This window comes from Lepisosteus oculatus, chromosome 9 (assembly GCF_040954835.1).
Source record: "Lepisosteus oculatus isolate fLepOcu1 chromosome 9, fLepOcu1.hap2, whole genome shotgun sequence".
NCBI lineage: Eukaryota > Metazoa > Chordata > Actinopteri > Semionotiformes > Lepisosteidae > Lepisosteus > Lepisosteus oculatus.
Genome location: NC_090704.1, coordinates 36,516,873 through 36,541,220, shown reverse-complemented (window position 1 = coordinate 36,541,220; position 24,348 = coordinate 36,516,873). Strand labels below are relative to the sequence as shown.

At 37.9% G+C, this 24,348-nt stretch overlaps 3 protein-coding genes across 5 annotated transcripts in view; 1 reads left to right on the top strand and 2 right to left on the bottom strand.

Moving 5' to 3' along the window:
• The window catches only part of ogfod3 (2-oxoglutarate and iron dependent oxygenase domain containing 3), a 34,700-nt gene extending 33,371 nt beyond the window's left edge, over positions 1 to 1,329 (bottom strand). The window contains exon 1 of one of the 2 annotated variants that reach the window (XM_015356063.2): positions 1,081 to 1,329. In XM_015356063.2, coding sequence (XP_015211549.1) covers positions 1,081 to 1,105 — 25 coding nt within the window. In that variant the 5' untranslated portion in view covers positions 1,106 to 1,329. The remainder of the gene's footprint in view (positions 1 to 1,080) is intronic. The other variant, XM_006635107.3, reaches the window with a different exon arrangement.
• Positions 1,306 to 13,275, top strand: hexd (hexosaminidase d). 2 transcript variants are annotated; one of them, XM_069194489.1, is made up of 13 exons: positions 1,306 to 1,384; positions 1,976 to 2,077; positions 2,776 to 2,885; positions 3,881 to 3,968; positions 4,594 to 4,758; positions 5,859 to 6,042; positions 7,044 to 7,115; positions 7,798 to 7,999; positions 8,234 to 8,316; positions 8,814 to 8,892; positions 10,858 to 10,959; positions 11,786 to 11,875; positions 12,312 to 13,275. In XM_069194489.1, the coding sequence occupies exons 2-13, from the start codon at positions 1,997 to 1,999 to the stop codon at positions 12,478 to 12,480; spliced, it is 1,425 nt and encodes a 474-aa protein (XP_069050590.1). In that variant the 5' UTR covers positions 1,306 to 1,384; positions 1,976 to 1,996; the 3' UTR covers positions 12,481 to 13,275. The 2 variants fall into 2 exon arrangements, with proteins under 2 accessions (XP_069050590.1, XP_006635422.2); XM_006635359.3 differs by lacking the exon at positions 1,306 to 1,384 and adding an exon at positions 1,396 to 1,571.
• Positions 13,276 to 13,707: 432 nt separating this feature from the next.
• On the bottom strand, positions 13,708 to 21,656 carry cybc1 (cytochrome b-245 chaperone 1). The gene is made up of 7 exons (XM_006635358.3): positions 21,512 to 21,656; positions 20,036 to 20,123; positions 18,483 to 18,524; positions 17,492 to 17,565; positions 16,330 to 16,426; positions 15,535 to 15,679; positions 13,708 to 14,818 (listed from the first exon to the last, which is right to left on the bottom strand). Exons 2-7 carry the CDS (start codon positions 20,121 to 20,123, stop codon positions 14,692 to 14,694), a joined length of 573 nt encoding a protein of 190 aa, XP_006635421.1. The 5' UTR covers positions 21,512 to 21,656; the 3' UTR covers positions 13,708 to 14,691.
• Positions 21,657 to 24,348: the final 2,692 nt, after the last annotated feature.

The window sequence follows — 24,348 nt, the reverse complement described above, 5'->3', positions numbered from 1 at the left end:
TAAGAAGGGAAGTATTGAAAAGTCAATCCCATGATTCTGCTTTCTTTCCCATAATTCAAATGGAGCCCACAGCGTACCAGGGATGGTATACAGTGTAGCTGAATAACAAGCTGTCCATTTATCCATGTGTGTTGTAGAGTACGCGTATGAAATCAACCGGCAGTTTGCCCTTGATGCAAATGAATAGTACCTTCTTCATAATTTACACTGGGTGACACAGTGGCACGGAAGTTAGCATTGCTGCCTTGCACAGCTAGGACCCTGGGATCAGTTCCAGACCTCAGGTGTTATCACCATTGAGTTTGTCTCCCCGTGTACGCATGTCTTTCCTCCAGATGCTCCAATTTCCTCCCACAGTCAAAAGACATAATAGTAGGTTAACTGGCTTCTGGAAAAACTGACCCTGGTGTGAGCGTGTGTGTCTGTGTGCCCTACAACGGACTGACATGCTGTCCCAACTTGTTCTTGCTTTGCACACATTGCTTACCTGGTGATCAAACCTGGAACACGCCTTAATGAACAGCACTGTATTTACTTTATATCTTATAAAGTTTCTCCACAACCTCAGTTTACAGTCTCACTCAGATGTTCAGTGAATAAAGGCTGGTTCCGTAATCTCTGCGACTGTATTCCAAAATCGCTCCAACCAAAGCAAATTCAAAACTATACATTAATCCGCTTTCTTTTCAAATCCAGGAAGTACAATTATCACTCGGAAGTAACATTTAACGAAGTGAACCTAGTATCCTGACAGGAATGAACCCACAGTGTTGGAACAATATTCACTCTGCCAGCATTATGTTCGATGCAACTACTGTACTTAACGTGCAAACACTATAACCAACTTATACGCAGTACACATTAGCTATAGGAATTTATATAAAACAATGCTGGTAACTTAATACGGCTTTATTTCTGCATGTGTGATTTCATCCCTTTAATGCTGAAAGTTGTGTGCATGCCATTTCGAAACGCAAAATGAATTAAGATATTTCTGTTGCACAAATAACTTTTTTTCGTATGCCTTTCCTGGACAGATGTTCTTGCACAAATTCTATGACATGTTCATCTGTGTCTTACCTTTTAATTTTTTTCTCAATACCATTGTTGTCTGTTATCTTCTTATTGCTGCGCCGCTGCATAGCCATGATGTGTTTTCCAGGTTATGCAGACAAAGCTAACTATATATACTTGCACTAAACACTACTACTTTGCAACCACCATTGTCTAGAATCACTTCTATACAATCGGGTCTGGCGCTGGAATAAATACGTAACTTTGGAGGCAGGCCAAGAAGCCAAAAGCAGTAGAATGTCGAGAGTATCGGAGTGTTCTGTTTATTATCGTCCACATTGAATTGCAGTTGTGTGCAGGCTGGTTCCAGGTAGATTTGCGGACAGAATTAATGTTACACGCTTAATTGTGTCGCTAGAGCTGTAATATTTACGCCTTTTATGTTGAAGTTAGACTTTTCTTCACTATATTAATTGCAACTACATTTATAAGCGTGTATTAAGTATTTCAAATATTTCGCTGGAATTGTGAGCATTACTATTTCTACGGATTTGCCGGTACAATGTACTTATTTTATCTTGAAGATCTTTTTTATTTAATCTTGAATAGTCGAAGAAATATATATATTATTTAGAAATCACTGGTGTTTAATCCATATATAATATATCCTTCACTATTTGACTACTGTTGCAAACGGTCGGACGTTTTTGTAATAAACATCGCAGGATAAAAAACAATAGTTCGTATATGAATAATTGTTTTTTAGACAACACTTTGTAACCAGTATAATACTACATATTGTCTGTACTTATGAGCATACTGCAAAAAATCTACTTATACTTAAACAGTTTCGCACAGGACAGGCCTTACTTACATAAAAATACAGGAATATTTGAGACACAATAAATAGATACCGTTTTACTGTATATTTACGTCCCTTGATTTTTTTTGTATTGCTGAGCTTTGTGACTACAAGGAAGCCATGACCTCTACGTCAATCGGAAAGAAATTAGTTCACCTTGATCTGAAGGGGGCCCCTCCTAGAATATCATACCTGGCACAGGTAACTATCATTTCATTACTAATTCATAAATGCATATTGCTGCCGTGCTTTGTATTTATTATAGATCTGTGTATTTCTTTAACTGACACTGTTCAAACATCATTTCAAAGATAGGATAAATATCCAGAAATTAGAAGTGGTCTGTGAGCTATTTGGGTGTAACATACTGTACAAATGCAAATATTATTGTATGAACACCTCAAGGTGCTCCTGTTTCCTCCCACAGTCTAAGACATACTGTGGGTTAATTATGGGAAAATTGGTCCTGTTGTGAGTGTGTGCCCTGTGATGGACTAACGTCATGTCCAGGGAGCTATGGCTTCTCTGTGGACCTGAATTGCAGTGGTTAGAAAATGAAGGGACAGATGTACTGTATATACTGTAATTGTATGAATAGACTAAAGGCACTGCTGCTTTTGAAGACCAGAAAAAATAGATTACAACTGGATTTTAGAATATTTGTGTCAGGGTGTTGAGTGAAAGAACAGTTAACGAAGTACAGTATACTTACTACTGTACATACTGTACATGTACAAATAAATCAATGTCTTGCACTCATAGTGCTGGGCAGCCACAGCCACACAAGTTGAAGGTAGCATAATGGAAAGAGGATCCTAAAAAGCTGAGAACCCAACAACATTGATTAAAAAAAGATACCACAAAGTTTTCATCACTTTTATATTTTATTTCTTGTGTAGCTCTTCCCCTTGTTTTCTAAACTTGGCGCTGATGGATTGCTTGTGGAGTACGAAGACATGTTTCCTTACGGAGGTATCCTGGAGGTCCTGCGGGCTAAACATGCATACAGGTGAGATGTGACAGGTGAGATGTCATTATCAGAAAGCCACTTCTCCTGATAAGGCTGGCAGCAACCTAGAGCCTATTCAAGGAGCCTAGGGAGCAAGACTAGTTTACCGCCTCATCAGAGTTGTGAGCCATTATTGGGTCACTTGATTTTGTGTTTTATTTCTTTAGATTGAAATTAACTTAATTGACCAGATTATTGGATAAATCTGACCCCTTTTATCTGGGTTATATCAGTGGTTTAAGTTAAAGTACACATTTGATTCTGGGTTCAGTATCCATGAAGCTTTTTGACAAAATGAAAAACATTTTGGAAGTAGTCATCTTATTGGACCAATTAAATTACTTTGGTAAAGAAATCTGGAATATACTGTACAGTAGCTCTGGAAAAAGTGCATTAAATATTCCTATGCTAAAGCTAAGTGGTTAAGAATTCTTCATTATAGTTGTGGATTTCAGATTTTTGGTGGAATGGTTTGTGAGCATGGAGCATGGAGCTGCTGAGGATATTGTATGAGCGTAGTTGAGAAATACTCTCTGAATTACGTATGTGATAATTGAGAAAGCAGATTATATGCATTGATGTCATCATTAATATTTTACAATTTCATTGAAGTAGTCATCAACATCATTCCTACCAGACAGAGATCCCTCTGTTTTTTTGGAATATCTTAGTGTATTTTTTAGTAAATTTTGTTTTTAGAATATTTTTTTTACTAAAAGGACTTGGCCATATAGAAACATAAAAAAAATCTTTATACATAACTGCTTTGTTATATTGAAAATTGTTGTTCCTACGCTGTAGCCTTGGCCATGGTGAAATGCCAGTATTAGTGTTAATTGTTAAAATGGTCTCTTATCATCACATAAACATTCCTTTTCAGCAGAAGATTCAGTCATAACAGTGGGTCAAGTCATAACAAACAGATTGTGGCTTTGTTGAATTGAAATTTGTATAAGATAAAGACTTGACTTTTACTGCTGACCTCTAATTTCCAGCCCAGATGAGATCAAGCAAATCCAACATCTAGCCAAATCCAGTGGGTTAGAGGTGATCCCTTTGATACAGACGTTTGGACACATGGAGGTGGGTGTGTGTGTCAGAACGTATTTTTAAGACAATCATTATTGAAACAGGTGGCACAGTGGCTTTGTAGTTAGCATCGCTGCCTCGCTGATTTAGTTCTGGCTCTGGAGTGTTATTTGCTTTGAGTTCATATGTTCTCTCCATGTTCATGTGGGTTAACTCTGGGTGCTTCAAAATCCAAAAACCTACTGGTAGGTTAATTGACCTCTTGGAAATTTGGGCCTAGGTTTGGTTGTGTGCATGTCTTTGTCTACCCTGTGATGGCCTGGCATCCTATTCAGTGTGTGCCCTGCTTTATTGCTTGTCAAAATAGGCTCTGTCCATGACCGTGAATTGGAAAATTCTCTGACTGTGACTGTCCTGTGCTCGTGAAAAGAATCTTCTCTCATATATTTGTGAAATAACAGTGTGTTCCATAAGTCTTTCAAGATGATAATATTATGGGTGATTAAAACAATTCTTTCTGATGTCTTAACCTTGTTAGTTTTGTTTAAAAATAAAATTGCAGTTAACATACTGTGCTAACAAGAGTTGAGAAATGCGACCCATGTTATGGTTGTGTTTATACAATGTAGCATGAGTCTCTGGATATGTTCCCCGGCCAGTGATTGCCTCTTCCTCTCAGTTTGTTCTGAAGCACCGGCAGTTCTCCGACCTGCGAGAAGTCAGCTTTTACCCCAGTGCTATCAACCCCCACAGGCAACAGTCTCTGGAGCTGCTGCAGGCCATTACTGACCAGGTGATGGCGCTGCACCCTGAGGCGCAGTGCCTGCACCTTGGGGCAGATGAGGTATGGGGTGACATGGGGTTGGGACAACTTCTGCATTAGTGGAGAACAGGACAGTTGAAAATCTACATACAACATCAATATACTGTAACTGTTTAGGTTACATACTTTTTTAAAAAAAATTCTAAGCAAGACCTTGGGAGATTACTCTCTATCTGGTCGGGAGCAATATGCCAGCCACAGCAAGAAAGTGTAAAAACACAAAGAGCACATTAAGAAAGCAGGGAGTATATTTCCTGAAATTAACACTTCTAGCTTAATGCCATGTAAGACTTAAATTTTAAAAAATGACTCTTAAGATCATTGTTTAAGTGTTTATTAAACTTTAAAAAGGATCCAGATTTTATATTTTTCTGAAACCTAGACTGTTTTTTAATCTGATCATTTGCTATATTTTTCAGCTGTTTATGGTTGCCAAATGCTGTACATTTTTCTTTATAAAGTAGAAACTGTCTTAATCCTGAGGAAGAAGAATAGTAGCCAGAGAGTGTTAGGTGGAATCTATCAGATGAGAGTGAGAACATGAAAGAGTATCTTCAGTCTTCTGATCTTACAATCTAATAACCCTGCCTGTTATTAGTACAAATACAATATTGTGAATAGATTACTATTTGTATAAGGGCTGTGAACCATCAAGAGATGTGGCATTATGAGAGAGATGATGAAAGTAAATAAGGAGACCTCTTGAGCTTTTGCTTCTTCAGTAGGATCACAATCTTTATAAGGATGTTCGTCTATTCAGTAAGTTACAGTATATGATCCATCACTAATAAAAGACAAAATTAAAATAAAACATGCTTTAATATGCAATTTTCATAGTTCATGGATTGTTTTTCATAAAGGAAAGAAAATATTTTGGAAATGCACATCAATTTAGAACATTGTAATTGAACATAAAACATGAAACTTCACTGATTTGTTTATTAAATACGGTTCCTTGTTTTTGTTTTCTATTTTATTATATTGGGCAAATTTGCCTTTCTGTAGCACCTTATCCAACATGGCACTGAAGGTGATTTGGGCAAAGAGATCGCCAATTGTTGTGAAGCAGCGCTGATATCAAAAATGAAAACAATTAAAAAGTCTGATCTTCCTCCCTGCAGGTCCATCTCCTAGGGCAAGGGGAAGAGTCTCAACAGTGGCTCAGTCTCCACGGAAACAATGTGGATGGACTCTACTTGAGTCATATGAAGAACGTGGCAGAACAAGTGCTGTCTGCACACCCCCATCTTACCCTCATTATGTGGGATGACATGCTCAGGGGCATGAGCCAGGATTTCCTCAGGGGTAAGAAAGAAGGCGATATGTTTGTCAGCTTATGATACCACTACATATACTTTCCTGGTTGTGTTCTAACCATTTAATTGCACCTACATGAAAAACAATGAAATACTATTGAATAGCCTCACTTTCCTAACTTGCTTTCATATCCTAGTTCTGGAAAATGTTCTGTTTTAGGTTACAATTTTTGAATAGCATATAAAATGTAAATGTTTCATTTCAGATTCACAAATATAGCAGTATCACTATTGAAAAACCTAACTGATAACCTTAGTGTCACCTTTTCTCATGACTATATTGTCAGCATGCAGATGTGCTGTCAGATTGCTGGTGCAGAAGTGGCAAGTCTGAATAATGTGCCCCAGAAGTGACATTGATCTAAATATAGTGATAGAGACGGAGGCATTTACATACAGTATTTCTATTTGCATAATAATTTAACACTGCACTCTACAGCACAATATTCTGATATGAAAACATCTGACATGCATTTTGAAGGTTACAGTATACGTGATGATAATTGGATTTTTGGAAGCATAGAGGGATCTTTTATGATCTGCCTGCACTTAAAATGCTATGGCCAGTGCCGTGACCAACATTTGTATTAATGAACTTTTTCTAAAGAGTACTTACAATTACTTAGTATATTCTCCCCCCTTTTCCTGGCTGGGCTGGAGTGCGGGTTTGTTTGAGCTGATTGGGTTGATTGAACAGCATGAGAATGCAGGCATCAGCCCTGTTCTCACATGCTGGGTAATCAAAGGCAGATACCAGACACGTCTGTTTTTATTTACAAAAATAATCAAAACATATTTCGGAACAAAGTCCTTCAGCCTCCTGTCCGTTCCAGCCCTGCTGCAATTAGGAAATGCATTTGAAATAATTTGTTGTGTCAAGCAATTTTCGAGCCTTTACCAATGATTTTCTTTGCATAGGTTTTGCGCATGTACTATAATACATTGTTGCTGCTGCTGTAATGTGATCATTGTTCACCCCATCTGTGACAGAGAGTGGGATTGCAGGGCTTGTCCAGCCGATGATCTGGGACTATAACCCAGCACTTAACGTGGAGCAAACAGGTAAGAACTATATCCATTCATCCATTTTCTAATTGCTTCTTCCATTTCAAGGGTGCAAGGAGCATATCCCGGCAAGCAACAGGCACAAGGCAGAGTACTCCCTGGATACTCCCTGGATGGCATGTCAGTCCATTGCAGACAGACACAAAAGCCATTTAAACTACCAGTATGTTTTTTGGGGGGTTGTGCAAGGAAACCAGAACACTTGTACAATAATGGCTCATAACTTTTGTCCAGTCAGTTGAGTAAATCCTTCCTCTACCCCCAATGTACAGTATCTGGATTAAATGCCTGCAATATCTGAGAACTGGGAATGGAGTTGGACTGCCAACAGAAGTTGACAATTTGCAAGGGGACTCCCTCCTCCCTTCTTCCTACAAATGCAATAAGTCTAGGATTTTTAAAAATGAATAGGTGGTAACCCTACCCCCTACCCCAACTTATAAGGGATGTCTTGATATTAATATCTGATGTTGACAGATTTTATATAGGCCTCATGAGATCTTCAGTATTGCAAGGATTTATCTTGAAGCTTATTGCTGTTCTGCAGATGACTAGGACAATGTAGAATTTTTTTTTTCACATAACAGTAATGAAAGGAACTAGTACATGAGATCAATGGTTATGCTCTGATGTCCAACTGTTAAATTCAATAATATATTAATTTGTGCTATTGCTTTAGTGCATCTGATCGAGAAGTACCAGCAAAGCGGGCTCTCCAAGCTTTGGGTGGCTAGTTCCTTTAAAGGGTCGACAGAGGTCAACCAGTGTCTCACCTGCATTGACAACCATGTGGCCAATCACATGCAGTGGCTAAAGGTAGTCAGTGCATTGCCTGAAGGGATGGTGGAGATCCAGGGTATCGCGGTCACAGGCTGGCAAAGGTGAGAGAATGCAGTTGGGTTTGTTAAAGACACATAGTTATTACTTGGGTTTTCCAAGGGTTATATATTTTATATAAATGTTTGATATACAAAAAAGCCTGTTTTTTAAATATTTTTTTTACTAGATTTTCATAGACATCAATTAAGTTTTAACCATCTGCAGTTTTGTGGGAGTTGTTTTGTCCTGAAAGCAAGCAGTTTGACAGTGAATGACTGTGCGTTTGTGTCTCACAGGTATGACCATTTCTCTGTGTTATGTGAGCTGCTTCCTGTGGGTCTGCCTTCACTGGCAGCCTGTCTGCAGACACTGCATCATGGTGAGACCAGCACACAGCTTCTCATTCTCCAATTAGACTGTGACACTTGTGGGTTATCTGTCTTTGTCTTCTCTGTGATGAACAAAACTGCTAACATGAAACCCAGACCTCTGCTTTTCGACATGCTGAAAGTGAGAAGGAAAAGCTATTAAAGTCTCCACTCATTTTCTAACTACCTTATCCAATACAAGGTCACAGGGGTGCTACAGCCTATCCAGGCAAGCAGCGGCACATGGCAGGATACTTCCTGGTTGGAAAACCAGTCCATTGCAGGGCAGACAAAAACAAATATGCATGCATTCTCATCATTGGCAGTTTTCCCAGAAACCAATTAACCTACCAGTCTTTGGACTGTGGGAAGAAACCAGTGCACCCAGAGGAAACCCACGTGAACACGTGAACTCTAAAATACAGTTAATCCCTAAGGATTAACACTACAGGACAGTAGAGGACAGTAGTTTCCTACTGTAATTGTCTTTTCTGCTCTTTTGTGACAGGTGTTTTCACAGACAATGCACAGGAAACATTTCGGCAATGCCTAGGAATATCCAGTCTGGAAACTGACACATTTGTACGGTGAGAGTGCCTTGGAACAATGCATTTTCTGTATGCTCAGTATTCTTTAATGAAAAATATTTGGATAGTATTTGGTTTAACATAAAACATACAATAGGTTCCAAATGAGAGATTCTTTTGACAGTTTTGTTTGTAGTGTCTTGAATATCTGATTTCTCTGCCCAAAATAACATATTCTATTCATGTCTGATGAGTTTCTGAAACTAGAAATTCTAGAGTTTCAACTTTCTTGAATAGGCAAAATTGTGCACATTATTAAAAGTAAGGTCTTACTTACTGTATGCATTGTTCACGCCACAACTGCAGGGTAACCTCCAGCTGGTTACGATCAAAATTATAAAAGTAATCAAAATAACTTGTAAAACAATGTAAGAAATTAACTTATATCATCATAATGTAAATATAATACAGTGCAGGTACCTACCAGTGGGTCAGTTGCATTGTAAGTCTAGGATGAGACAGAACTGAGCACTGCAAAGCACCTGTAAAAAACTTGACACTGAAATCTTGTCTACCATGAAATCTGGTGGTATCAGTGGCACAAAGGTAAAACTAATAATTCAGCTTTCTCACAATTTGCTCTCCAGGGGCAGACAGTAATCCCATGGGGGCAGAAAAGGCAGAACCACCCCAAAACTGTCTGTAGTATCAAAATCCTTCCTAACTGTTTGTGAATGTGAATGACAATAATGTGATGGTTTAACACATATGATGGTGGTATTTAATACAATCTGTATTTTCTAGAAAACAAAACCTAGCTGGAGAATTTGCAGTGTTTTTGGAAAACAGTAGAAGAAGTTGCTAAGATAAAATAAGGTCACTTTATTAGCCACATACAATTTCTTGCATTAAGAACTAGTCTTTTTGCATACCCCAGCTTGCTCTCCGTGGAACACACAGGGAGAGAGAAACTTGGGGTCAGAGCGCAGGGTCAGCGATTTATATGGCGCCCCTGGATCAGTTGGGGTTAAGGGCCTTGCTCAGGGGCCCAACAGAGTAGGATTCCTCTGCCAGCTGCAGGATTTGAACTGGCAACCTTCCAGCCACAAGCGTAGATCCTTAACCACAGAGCTACCGCTCCACCCGAGTTGTGGATGGTAAAATCCCCATCTTGAAAGACCAGTTTAGCGCAGTCAATTCCATTTCAGGATGCTGTGCTGGTTCAAAACTGACATCTGGAGAAATTAAATTATGGTTTCTGCTGTATACATGACTATTGTATCAAGAACTTAAAACTGCTTTTCTTTCACTATCTTTTATTGTTTTTTTCTATTTTCTGGTATTTGCTCATGTTTCTATATAACACTGTGGAATTTATGATGTATGCTATATGTTTTTACTATGAAATTCAGATGTTTCAAAATGCTGTGGATATGGAATTTACAAAAAAACATCTGTGAATTTGGTAAGGTACAGTGTATGCACACTGTACCCATTTCTTATAATTGTAAAAATATTTGCAAAATATAACTTAGGCTCAGAGACGATCAAGTCACAAAATGCCTTTTTTATTGATTTCATACTGAATAATCTTGTGGCTCAGCAGGATAACTGTTGGTTTTAGTTCATGATCTGCGGCTATTGTTGAGAGCTTTACGGCTTTTTCATTCCAATCTTCCATTCTTCCTTTATAAAAAAAAAACACTTACCCTGCTGAGGTTCATGTTAAGCAGGAGCTTATCCTGCAGCCATAAAGCCGCAGGTTAGGATTGAGAACACTTAACTGTTCTCCCCCAGGATGAGACACTGCCCCTTTCCAACTTCAGATGGATTTAATGTCAATTATTTTAGCATACATTTGTTCTAACTATGCACTTAATAACTTAACAACACTAAATGTTTGTTTTAACATTATTTGTTGATTCAAAGTTAATTTAAAAATACTCATAAAACCCACAAGCCATCCATTCCAGCTATTGTTGCCAAGTGAATGGGTGTACAGTATGCTTGGCTCTTTTGGTGCAGGCAAGACTTTGGCAGTTTCCCTGGCAGTAACGTGGCCCAGCTAGTAACCCAGATCACTGCCTACCTGAAGCCATCCGTGGACAGAGTGCTGGAGGGAAACAGGTAAAGTTGTCATCTAGTGCAGAGGAGTGTGTGAATACAGCGTTATTAATTTTGCATTATTCAGTAATCAGTGAAACATGCAAGTTGCTTTAAAGCATGCACTTTCTGGAGGGACACGGCTCTTCTACTTGTTTTCTGCTTGTTGAGCAGTCAACTTACTCTCAACTATTTATTTCATATTCGTCAAAGAGTTATAAATATGTAGTACTGTATATGGCCGCATGCTGTGATGACTAAATAACAGGGCTGTAATGTTCATTGTTCTTCTCATTGCTGTTCAGTCATTATCAAATTGTCAGCTTACTTTAGTGCATGCATACTGTATGTCTCTGAGACTGCTTTCTGCTTAACAACACAAGTGCAATAGAAATTTCCTTCTTAATTAATATCCCTGTAGCTACCATTACAGCACCAGATGGGAACGATGAGAGACAACTGTTTAAAGGACATGCCTACAATGAATTACACTGACTTCTTGACTTAAGAAGCATGGCAGCAAACACTGCTACCTTTCAGCTCTTAGCTCTAGGTTCACTTTTGGACTGAGATACTCTGTGATATTTGCAAGGTTTCTCCATGTATATTTGGGTGTTCTCTGTGTGACCCATTTAACTTCTAAACCCCAAAGCACTGGATAAGATAATTGATGTATCTGATTTGCTCATGTGAGCCAGAGGTTGTGTGCCCCCTGCGACTAGCATCCCTTTCAGGGTATAGTCCCTTCTTATTCTATATTTTCAGGATAAATTTTAGGTTGCCACAGAATTAATAGGAATTTCCTGATGACAGATGTATACTGAATTCAAACTTCTGGATTTCTTTGCAGATATGCAGCTGGATGGTTCAGTCCATATCACAGAAAGAGGAAGTTTGTCCATCCTGTAATGGTCCAGCAGTTTGAGCCTGAGGCTAGGGGGTAAGTGGGGAAAAACAGCCTAAAATTTATTTCATTTATTACACTAAGAATTTTAATTTGTAGTACTTTAAAAGCCATCATGGGCTTTACCATAAAAATGTATGCTCTCATTTTTAGTGATTCCCAATAGCATACCTCAAATCTTTATCTTCAGTCACCTGGACAGTCTCGAGCTTTTGAGTTTTATTGGCATCTTCCATTAATGAAGAAGTCATACTGTATATTATGTCCATAACCATTAAGACAAATGTCTAGCAATGTATATTTTAGTTTTAACACTTGATTAAGTGTTGCACAATTGTATGATTCATTTGAAATTTCAGCTCTGACTGGCCCAGTTGTCCCATATGAGTAGTAAAGAGTTGAGTCAAATGTCTTGCTACTACACACAGACACAGGGTTGGGTTCCATGGTTTATCAGTGTTTTTTTTTCTAGGCTGCTGTCAAAGTGGGAATCAATGATTGAAGAGCTGAGGGTAGTGATGGGGCTCCTATATTATCCTGACACTGTGGAGGAATGGCTAGAGGAGTATGCCAATCCAGTCCTGGACTGCCTGAGGAGCTTTCTCAGAGATCTACAAGAAACGGTCGAGCTGCTGCAGTAGGACACCAACTTCAGCTGCACCAGATCACACACTCATCTGATTTGAACTGAATTGTCTTTTGATTTCAGAAGTTGAACTTTATAACTGCAACAAATTCACAAAGTTATTATAAAAAAAAATCAATTATTGTAGCAAGTGCACTAATATTATACATATTTGACACAGGAAAATTAATTATGGCAATTCATATTTTTAATAATAAAACTATTTTAGTTGTTAATCAATAGAAAAAGTTACAGGCTAACAGAATGTGTGTCCATCGTTGGAAGCAATACAAGCTTTACATCTGTGACAAATGTTTTGCACCAGATTGCAGATGCTTTCTTATTTGATTGTGACTTATTCCCCTCGTAGACCCTGGATAGGCCTTTTCACTGGTGTCAGAAACCTAGATGCCATGTGATTCCAGGCCATCTTACAAATCTTCCATAGGGCTCAGATCTGGTGTATAAGGCACACATTGCAGGAAGGAGAATAGGAGCCATTATTTTTATACAAAGCTTTGGAACAAACTGTCCTGCCATTTTCACAAAATGTCATACTGTTTTCTTTCAAATCATAGCTGGATGAGATACTCAGATCATATAGTTATACAACATATGCACCCAAATGACCTACAGTACATGGGATGAATGCCCTCCTCTTATTTGCAAACATCCTTACCTTCTTGTAAATTGCAATGTAATTTTACATTATAGAGATTTAGTACTTATTTAACCAAATAATTTAGATTTTTTTAAAGAGGCTTTATAATATGTACTTAGTCATTTTGAATTAAAAGACCAATCCATTCTGTACAGCTAGCATTTGCTTGTTCAAGGATTTGTATACTGTAACCTTTTATTTTTAGTTTCCACACTGCTTCCCCGTCTCTGACCATTGTGGTTTTTTTATATATTAATATCAATCTTGTGAGGAAAGTTTGCAAATCACTTGTAGAAGTCAGCAGACTTAATCCATGGTATTTAAACCAGGGGTCTATTTTTTCCCCCGACTTAAACAAAAATGTCTTTATCCTGAGCTGATCACCTAAAAAACAGCTCACAAGACCTCAAGAGGATTACAGTATGTATCCAATATATGATGTAAACCAATTACTCAGAAAAACCCAGGAGGAACAGAAACCACAAGATGCCATGCCCCTCTAGGAGTTCAAGGCTCCTAGTCTAAATAGTCAACAGCAAGTGTCACTGTTCTTTCTCCAAATATAATGACAAACTTTGAATATGCATTTTAAATCTACACTTTTATTTTTTTGTTAGATCACATATAGAAAAACTACAAATAAAAAGTACAGAAATCCGACCTAATCTTCCAAGTCTGCATTTTGCTACACCAGATGTATTGTACGAAACCAACCATCCACTTCCTAGGTGCTTCATCCAATTTGCTGGGGAGCCGGAGCCTATCCAAGCAAGCAAGGCAGGACACGCCTTAGATGGGATGCCAGTTCCCACAGACTATTGTACAAATTTATCTAAAAACTAAATACTTCTTTTGAAATAAATTGTTTAAAATAATTAAAAATACTGACCTTGTAGGTTTCAATTAGACATCGAACCAAAAGGTAACAAAATGTGTTTTCTCATATTTGGCAATAGAGCCAGCCTATTGCCTCAAATGCACAAATAAACAATGTAAGCTTGTGGTAATTACATAGCAAGCACACATTCTGTAGCAGGCACAATTTCCATTCCTTCCCTCTTCAGTTGGACACTGGAGTGAGTATTTTGCAGTACTCTATCTCAAATTGCTTCCTCTTCCCTTGATGTCATTGAGAGAGCTGCTGGGCAATGTGATCACTCTCTGTGCTTTTCATTCAAAGAGGAAATTACAGGACGGGATCAAACCTGGGAGGTCAGCACAAAACAATACAAACAGGCTGGGAAAAAAGTGTCATTTATATAGCCATTTAAACCAATCACAGGCTGAGTTTAAAATCAGATTTTAAACAAGGAGAAAAGAAAGTGAGAAGTATACTGTACTTGGACACCTCCCATACAAATACTAGGAAAATGGAAAATGATTTCTTGCGATATTAATATTTGTATTAATACCAGAAAGTACAAGTGACCACACCAGTGTTGATGGAGTGTTTAAGATCAACGTACCAAAGACTGGCACCTCGTTGGCAGGCTGGCAGTCCCCGTGAAACTGTGGTCACAAGCCACTGTATTTTGCCCAACTTTAGAGCTGGAGAGCAGGTGTAGATCAGTGTTCCCCTTCTTCCTCTGGGTCTGTCCCTTCACTCTCAATGCTCTCTAGGTCATCATCCCACTGTTTCAGCTTATCCAGCCCCAAGAACTGTTTCAGAAGCCTAGCTATAGCATCTGCATCACTAAGGGAAAGAACAAATAGAAGGGTCATCGGAAAACTAAACGACCAGATTTTCTAGAAGAGATAGTGAAAACAAAAAGACCAAGGCTAATGGCAATACATAAGTTTTCTGACTTGTTTTGTTTTACCATTAATGTTATATGCAGAGTCATGATATTTGTTTTGCAGCTCTAAACTCACAAGAGAAGAGATACAACCTCCCAATCACATTCCCCATAACTATGAAAGCAAGCAATTAAAACTCCTAGCATTCAAGATTCAGCAGCTCTAGGTCTAGACCAAGACTATATGAGGAACTACTCAAAAGGACTTTATGGAGATCCTGAACTACTGTAGATTGTTCCCGTTACAATTTTGCTAATTTTTACTTAAGGGATAGTGGACAGAATTATCTGAAATGGTGCAGTAGAACTTACTGAAATGGTTTATGTTGTTTCACAGTAGTACACAGAAATTCATACAAACATGCTAATGTATCAATATAGATTTTTAGATTAGAAGGTCATTAAGGTTTTCCACTTTCTTAGTGGTTTGAATTCCAGGCCACTAAAGTTGTTTTAGCAGAGTTCTTAATGACAGGATTAAACAGAATGTCAAGGAAATTATGAGCAGATAACTGTAGTCAGTGTTATAGGTCATTTTGAGGCAAACGTGAGGGTAGATCTGGTTATCAAGTCTCAAGCAGTCAAGTGGTGGAGTGCTGCTTGCAGTACCTACCTGCGTCCTCCAAGGGTGGCATTCTGTGTTAGGGGATGTGAGAAGCCCGTGGCAAAGCGTAGAACCACCATGTACCCTGTTCCTAGATACCGCACCTTCTCCTCCTCCACGCTGACATCACGTATGTGCTTGAGCTCGGCAACCACTACCAGCAGAAAAGCAGGAGAAAGAATGGTTGTTAACCCATTGGTGTGTTTACATCTATGTTGAAGAATTGTACCAATGTGCTTCTGGGACATTCTTCCAGAATGGTGCCTTTTACTGTGGGCTGATGCATGTTGACAGGACATAATTTTCTGCATCTGGTCCAGAGAATGTCCTCACAACTGTCATACGAATCAGTTTTATTAACTAGTATTATAGTTGTGTCGGTCTTAAAATGTGAAAGGAAAATAGGATGCATTTCAAAATGCTTTCTGGTATATGTTTGTAGCATAAAAACAGCAGAATTCATTCTCTTGTCTACCTATTCAGAAGCAAGTGTATTCCTGAATGGAATACCTCATCTATGACCCAATGCTTTCATTTCACTTTTCAAAAAGTTAAATGAAGCCTTGGCTTTATGCATTTATGCAACACATTTTCTTAGACAGCAAGATGTTACTAAAACATTTTCAATGTGCCCAGTTACCTTAGGTGGTGAAAATACAGAATACAAATAAATTTACAAAACCTCTGCATCTTTCATGAATAAATAGAAGCTGTCCCAGTGAAATCACTTTCAAGGATAAGCTAAATCTCATCATGAAAAAGGAAAAGAAAAATCAGCAAGCACAGAGACGTGTATTTTTTTACCTTGTTCTTGACCCTTCTTCCATAGGGTTAGGACTTTAGTATAGAGATTTAAGGACTTCAGCATCACCTGGCCACTAGTTTTGTCAAAAGTGGCTTCCTGAGCAAAAACAAAGTGCATTGGAAGATTTAAAAGTGAATGGTTCTCTCCTCATTCTGAAATTGTAATGAACACAACACTCATTTGCCTTTTAGCCTGGTGATAGAATAACAAAACATTTCTTAAACAATTTTTCCATAACTAGGCATCAGCAGTGGAAACTGCAGCAATCATTTAACAGGTATATTCCTGTCTGTAGAAAAAGGCATTGAGTGACCACTTTTCTAACAGAGAAGAAAAATATTTTCAGATAATTCGATTTAATAATGAATTATTTTATTAATAGGATTGAGACTGGAGCAATAGAAATGATAATTACTGTGAATAACTGACTGGAAAGGATGGTCTCTCATTGATGGCACTGTCTTTTAAGGAATCTTTTTTAAAAGACCGTTAATAATACTGCATAGCATGAGGATCCTAGACTCTATACTGTATATCCACTGTGTTTAACGTTGGTTAGGGATCTGAGAATAGCTTTGGGTTACAGATACAGTTAGTAAGTACAAGTAAACAAGACAAATATTATATAATAGGAATTATGAATTGCTACATGTTGATAGAGATATTTCAATGGAACATCAATTCCTTTCTTATCCTTTGTACTCACATGGTTTTATACGTCTAAGCAAAAAATGCAAACCGGTCCCTGTGAGGGTGTTGGCTTGCTTTGATAACAAAGCACAGCTTGGTGTCTGTGTGAGGTCTCTTTCATCAACTGAAGAAACAGCATCTACTGGCACTTCTCTTACAGCCAGGTTTAAAAAAATGTGTTTCTTCAGCAAATGAAAAACCATGAAACATCCTAATAGTGACAACATGGGTCCTGAATTTATACCACATAATCATAATATGTGAAAAATTAACAGAAAAATTACAGGCAAGTCACATGAACAACTGTAGCAATTTGTGATGATGTTTTGTATTATCATTTCTGGAACACTACTACCCAGGCATTGTGACTTGGGGTTAAAAAAGCGTTGTGTATAGAGATGTGCTGATCCTCCTGGAGACTTTTTATGTAGCTGAATTGAACATGCCACTGATTGGGTCTACTTTTCCTACCTCCCACTCATCCAGGTTCTGTATTGCCACAAACAAGCATCCAGTCACATAGAAAAGTTTCCACAGCCAGCTATCTGTAAATCACAGAGCACAAAATTAACACTTGGCCGCAGGCTACAGCTTGTTAGGGACTACATTTTCAAAAGACAGCAAAGGAAACTATTTTCAGCTGTCATTTTTTATCAGGTGATCAGGTGATTTATAACACTCATACAGCACGTAATAAACAGATCTGATGCTGAGTAACAAAAAGTACTTGAGAGCTATGGGACTTGAAGGAAACTACAGTCCCAATTTCTCAGACTGGTTATTAAATCTCAGTAACAAAATAAATCCACAGAAAAATTGTACAAATTTCAAGTTAAGCACAAAATTGTTGATTTTGTGAAAGTCCTGTAAGTTACCCTGTTATTGCAAACCCCTGGTCTCACCACAGGTTGCGAAGTGATGTGGCCCCATTCTGCTCACTAGTTACTGTTATGATGATGACCTGCATACAGAGTTAACAAGTAAGTTGTAATTGTTGGTAGAACCATCTATAAATAGGGCCACTTCACATCACTAGAAGTTTTACTGCCTCATTCTGAATCACCGAACATGGTGCTGCACATACCTGGTAATTTAATCTATTTTGTGATGTACACAAACTTCTAAATCCTCCAATTTTACTTTTATTGTAGTTTGAAATGCACTTATCAGTGCTGATTCTTTCTAACCCTGAAATATAAAAAATAGCTTTGCGGTTCCCCTAGGACAGATGAATGGCAGGGGGACAAAAGCACAGTTTTAGCAGATGTGAATATAAGCCAAAGGAGAAGAAGAAATTCATTCCTGCTCCAATATATATGGCCAATTATGTCATTTGTGGTGTTAGTCAATGTCCTGTGACAAACTTAATAAAGGCACAACAGGTTGGAGAGAAAGTTGTGTTAATCTTTTTCAATACATTCCAAGCACAGAGCTCAAAGGATATAATACAAAAAATGTTTACCTGAGCTGTAATACGCTGCTGCAAGGCCAACAGAAGTTATTCCTATAGTAAAGCAAAACAGAAAGAGTTAAAAAGGAAAAAATATTCATACTAAAAGCATTTAATTTGCAAGGTGCCAGACTGAAATCTACTACAGTGATTCCCAACCATGTTCCTAGAGGAACACGGTCTTCTGGAATTTTTTGCTTGAGCTGAGTTCTGAGTTATAGGCTAATTGTTTTCCCATTTGAAACTTATTTGTAAATTTGCTTTATTTCAGTTCTTTAAAATGCCAAATGGTAATTGTAATTGGCATCAATAGTGTACCAATTTCTGAGTTTCAGAACTACCTTTATTCACTTGCAGAGATGCTTAAATTCACCAAACAAATTCAATATTTCATTTTTTAAAACTTGTATATTTATAAGACACTTCTTGGGATTAAAACAATTTGGAAAAAAATAAATTAATTCAGCTACCAAATAACTTTATTCACTACTTTAAATTTAACTGAGACCCCCACTGTACTGGAGACCAAAAGGCAACAGGGCTTTGATGATTTGGAAGGAGAAGTTCTAATTTGTCAGTTGGAGAACAGAAATTTCACAGCTACACCACTCTGCTGAAGACCGGACAGCCAGCCGATGAGCAACAAACAGCTTCAGTACCAGTGTTGGCTTCATCCTGCTGTGGCACAGGGCTGCCTGCGCTACCTCCCTGCTTTCAGATGAGTGACACTGTCTGGAAATTCTGAAAATGAATTGGTAATGGCTTGTTTCACCCTGACCCTCAAACAAAGGCCTTCACCAGATACATATCCAAAGCAAAAAAATTGTTTTATGACAAGGAATGATGTAAAACAAGATCTTACATCATCTTTAATTTTTAAAACTAGGGGTAGGCAATTTTAATCATTCAGAGGCCCTTTCTTAATTTTATTCTGCCATTTGACCTTTCATTTACTGTATCCAAGTGTACCAGTTAATTGCATAATTAGGCACATTTAATGCTGTCCCCAAGTCTTAAAACAGATAGCTCTAATGAAAGAAAACTACAGTATAATAGTTCATTCACTGCAATCACCAGAAACCAGAATCAAAGACTTCTGGTTAAAACAATAATATTGTAGCATTAAAGGCCTATCAGTCCATTTTTGGTCACATACTTGAACCACAGCATTTTCCCAAACACACTGTAGTGCCTCATACAGCACTTTTCATTTAGAATCCCCAAATACTTCTCATTTCAGAGGACACTAGCTTCATCCACCACTGAAACAACCACTACACTCCACCAGCTCAGCAGGAAATTACTTCATTAACTGAATTAAGGGGGAGATAACAGACAGACTAGATTGAGTAAACCTGAAGTAGAATTCATCCAGGAAACCCTAAATACCACACGTTTTCTCTCAAAGAGTGTAGTAAGGACCTCAATTTAATATCTAATGCAGAGGACAGGGTCCCAGTGTCACCATGTTTTTATTCCTATTATATTGTTATTATTTTTTATAATTTTTTTATTGAAATAAAATGCTATCCCATCTCAATGGCACAAGTAAGTAAATAACATACCAACAAGCAAAGACCAGGAACGCAAACCAGGCAGCCTCTTCAAGTGGAGAAGATTCTGGGTGTGAGTCTCCACTGTCATGTACCCCATCTGCCAAAAGGAAAATGCTGAATGCATTAGACATTTGCTACTATGTCACCTCTTCTCCTGCCATAGTTCTCATAAGCCCAGAAGTGACTCTGACATTTCTTCTGTAATCTTGCTGGAGATTGGAGATGCATACACTTTAATTAAAAAAATACTGTAAGAAATAGTCACTTTAAATTTATAATATCAGCCCCTTATGACCCCTATCCCATAATGAGACTATTTTCTTTCTACAGTGATTACATTTCAGCTAACAAGATGAAATAAGGGATGTTTGTTAAATCCAGCCATTGCTACAGGGTACTAAACCCTAAAATATCCCATTGAAAATTTTAAAGCATTTAAAAGCATGCTTCAAAGAGAAAACTGACATCACATCAGCCCAAGATTAAGAGTTTGGCTTTAACAACCACTAGAAAACAACGGGGTTCCCCAGACCTAAGGTTGGGGACCACTAATTTATACAACTCCCCAAGTGAGATATAATGGTTTTCCATCATATTTTTAATATTTTTATAAAATGGAACAGGGAACTTAGTCTAACTGGCATGAATTAGAAATCAGTCAAGGGTGGAGGCAGTAATATCACTCCTTTTATAACTGCAGCCTTAAAAATAGGAGCCCTAACAAAGCGGAAAGAAACATTCAAGTTACACTTATTGATTTTAACATTACTTTTCAGACCTTGAGCTGTTTATTGAACATGCCTTAACGCTGTTAAAAATGTTGATAACAATAAAAATTAAATTGATCACGTTTTAGAAGAAAACATGCAACACATAATTATTTAATGTGTAATTTCTCTACAGGGGACTTCGAATAATTATTGATTCGTTGAAGACAATAAATATATATATATATCTATGTCAAATGTTCATTTATGATTTTTTTGTTTTGGCAGGTAAAAGAGGGGTATTTCTGGATCATACGAAATGTAAGCAAATACACAAAATAGTAATTGTTATAGCACATTTAGCAACGCGCAAGTGGCTACATTACAATAGTGCTCGTAAATACACCATGGCTTCAGTCGCACAAATTTTAAGCTTCGATTAAAATAACACATTTCTCCTTAAATTATATTTCTCGAACTCATCACATTTGAGTGCGTCTTGCTGTTGGGCGGGATCGGTATTTTTCCAACGGAAGTGTTGTAGTTTACACATCACTTTTTTTCTTTCAACACACATAATCAAAGTTTGTATCCGAGACCAGCTAGCTTTGAACTTTGTGTTTATTTTCTGAAAATGCATTAGATTTTTAAACAGGGCGCTGGTATCTGAACACGAGGTTGTTTAATTTATAGCCGTTACAATGTTGCTAAAACAAATACACAGAGGCTTGACACGGGGAAACAGTGATCTGTAACAAAATAGTTATTTTACTCTTACCTTTAACCAGGTTAGGGTCTTTAAATGACAAAGATACTTTTATTATTAGCAATTCGACGTGTTCAATTTATAGTACTTTCATGAATGGGGAAGTAAGGAGAAAACGAAAAAAAATAAGAACGTCCTGCTTCCTTCCTCATTGCGCTGGCTTCTGATTGGCCGCTAAGAAAATGGGCCCTACCCTCACTGTATACTGTAGAACGTAGATTATGCTATCATTTGTTTTTTGTACAGTAGGTGCGATCTCATTACCATGTTGTTGAAGCTGATACCCTAGCTTGTTTCAATTAACGCCTGGATGTGATCTTCGCATCCAAGAGCAACTAGTAACATAACAAACTAAATGTTCCAAAAAGCCTTCTCTCGTTGTTGACCTTCTGTTACATTTAATCTTATTATCAGATTTTAGAATTTATCAGAGTACGCTCTTATTACTTGTGCCCAAGGGCAACAGATGATGATGATTATTATATAGCACTTTTCTGGACTTTCTACTCAGAGCTCTTTACAGTTAATGGAGACTACCCTGGAAGTTGAGAAGGTAGCCAAAGTGCGCAAAGTATGCTCACCATACATGAGCTGTCAGTGGGGAGGAGAACAGAGCAATGCAGCCAATTCATAAATTGGGAATACTAGGAGGCCATGATTGGTAAAGACCTGGGGGAACTTTGGCCAGGACATCAGGATTAACACCCTAGAATTTTTAATGACCATGGAGAAACAAGGCCTTAGTTTTACATCTCATCCAAAGGACAGCACCTTTTTTACAGTACAGTGTCCCTGTCACTATGCTGAGACATTAGAACCAACACAGACCACAGGGTGAGCATGCCTAACTGGTTCCAGTAAAACCTTTTTCAGCAGCAACCTAAGCTTTTCCAGGAGGCCTCCCATCCAGGTACTGGCCAGGTTCACCATTTGTGAGATGGAGGATAATATGCCAGCAGCCATGTCACCCTGCAACTCTCAACTGGCAACACACTGAAGTTAAGCAGGTGTGAGCCTGGTCAGTACCTGGATGGAGACCTCCTGGTAAAAACTAAGGTTGCTGCTGGAAGAGGTGTTAGTGGGGCCAGCAGGGGGTGGTTACCCCAGTTACCCCAGTCTAATGCCCCAGGATAGTGATGGGGAAACTATACTGTAAAAAGGCACTGTTCTTCAGATGAGACGTAAAGCTGAGGTCCTGCCAAATTTCCCATTGGCCCTTATCAATCATGGCCTCCAAATAATCCCCATCTATGAACTGGCTTCATTTACTCTGTTCTCCCCACTGATAGCTGGTGTGTGGTGAGTATTCTGGCGCACAATGGCTGCTGTTGCATCATCCAGGTGGGGGTGCACATTGATCATGGTAGAGGGGAGTCCCCTTTACCAGTAAAGCACCAGAAAAGTGCTACAGTAGATAAGTGTAGGCAATTATTATTATTAATATGACTGCAGACTTTAATAACCATGAATACCCATTGTGTGAAATTTTCCTCGTTTGTTACAAATAATATAATATAAATAATATGCCAAAATAAGTTCGGTATATTAAGCCAAGAAATGAAGTAGATTAAGCAATACATAATTACATCACCTACTGTATACTCAGCTAAAGCACATTTACTTTACACAGCCCTGAAAGGTGTATTAAGGATGTGTGGTATCACAATGTGGTGTTAATGTTTTGAATGCATTCCATGAAACTGACCTATAAAGTCTCCAATTTTTTAACTTTTATTTTTCACTGAACAGGACAAATAGGAGCAAAATGACAAATATGTTTGCGTACAGAGTTCCAGTCACTGTTCAGTTTGACAGTAGGGCAGAGGAAGTTGCTTTGGCAGACTTTTCTTGTGACTCAAAGTGCCATGTTGCATGTTGCACTAAAGCCTAATTGCTGCCCTGTCTAGAACTGATAAGTCTTATCTAGGGTTGTCACCTGGAAACTTAGTTATACAATTTTAAATTTGCCATAAAAATGAAAAATATCAAAGGTTTAACTTTTGCAAAGTTATTTTTTCTTACTGTATATTACTGGGATATCTCATAACATACTGTATTTACTAATCCTTTAAAAAAATAAAATACACACTAAATATCTTATTTTTCCATAGGTAACAGAATTTCACATTTTCCATTTGACTTTTGAAACGTAATACACATTAGCTTTTGTTTTGCACACTTCCCCCATTGAATAGTTCACACATGATTTCTTTTTCTGCCCTTATCACTTAGTAGGTCAATGGTGAGTATGGCAGTGAGGACAGTATCAAGGTCACACACAAAGTAATGTCCCACATTTTTTCTCGGTCAAAATATCATTGCTGAATAATTGTTGCAGAGGTCCATAGGAATATTTTGAAACTTGTCAACAACAAATGAGAAAGTGATATCTTACAGCTTCTATGTTTACCTGTCATGCTAAAATGTTTTTTTATTTATTTAAATGTGGCAGCTTTTCTTTCTGTGCAACCATCTTCTATTAACAAAGAATATACATTTATAATGTGTTTGACATCATTAAAGGAAAATAAAAGCAAGAAATTAAAAATAAAGATTTAAAAGTCATGTTATGCAACTGAGTTTAACATAAACCACTACATTCTCATAAAGCTTCCTGTTACCATCCATCCATTTTCTAACTGCTCCATCTAGTCCAAGGTTGTGGGTGAACTCCACGCACATAGTACCCAGGTCCAGAATTTATGTAAGGGCCCAAGTGCTCCGAGGAAACAATGCTAACCAATGTGCTATTGTGCCACCCCTGCCTCCTGTTATGTAGTAAAAAAATATAAATTAGCGAAGTATATCTGATTATGAAGCATATCCATCATAGCAGACCTTAAAGAACT

Coding starts and splice junctions, on each gene's coding strand:
- cybc1 (XM_006635358.3), bottom strand. CDS start 20,123: ATGGGGTACATGACAGTGGAGACTCACACCCAGAATCTTCTCCACTTG. Junction 16,427..17,491: donor AGAACCTGGATGAGTGGGAG/GTAGGAAAAGTA, acceptor GTTTTTGCTCAG/GAAGCCACTTTTGACAAAAC. Junction 14,819..15,534: donor GCCACCCTTGGAGGACGCAG/GTAGGTACTGCA, acceptor TCTTTCCCTTAG/TGATGCAGATGCTATAGCTA.
- hexd (XM_069194489.1), top strand. CDS start 1,997: ATGACCTCTACGTCAATCGGAAAGAAATTAGTTCACCTTGATCTGAAG. Junction 2,078..2,775: donor GAATATCATACCTGGCACAG/GTAACTATCATT, acceptor TTTCTTGTGTAG/CTCTTCCCCTTGTTTTCTAA. Junction 4,759..5,858: donor TGCACCTTGGGGCAGATGAG/GTATGGGGTGAC, acceptor TCCTCCCTGCAG/GTCCATCTCCTAGGGCAAGG.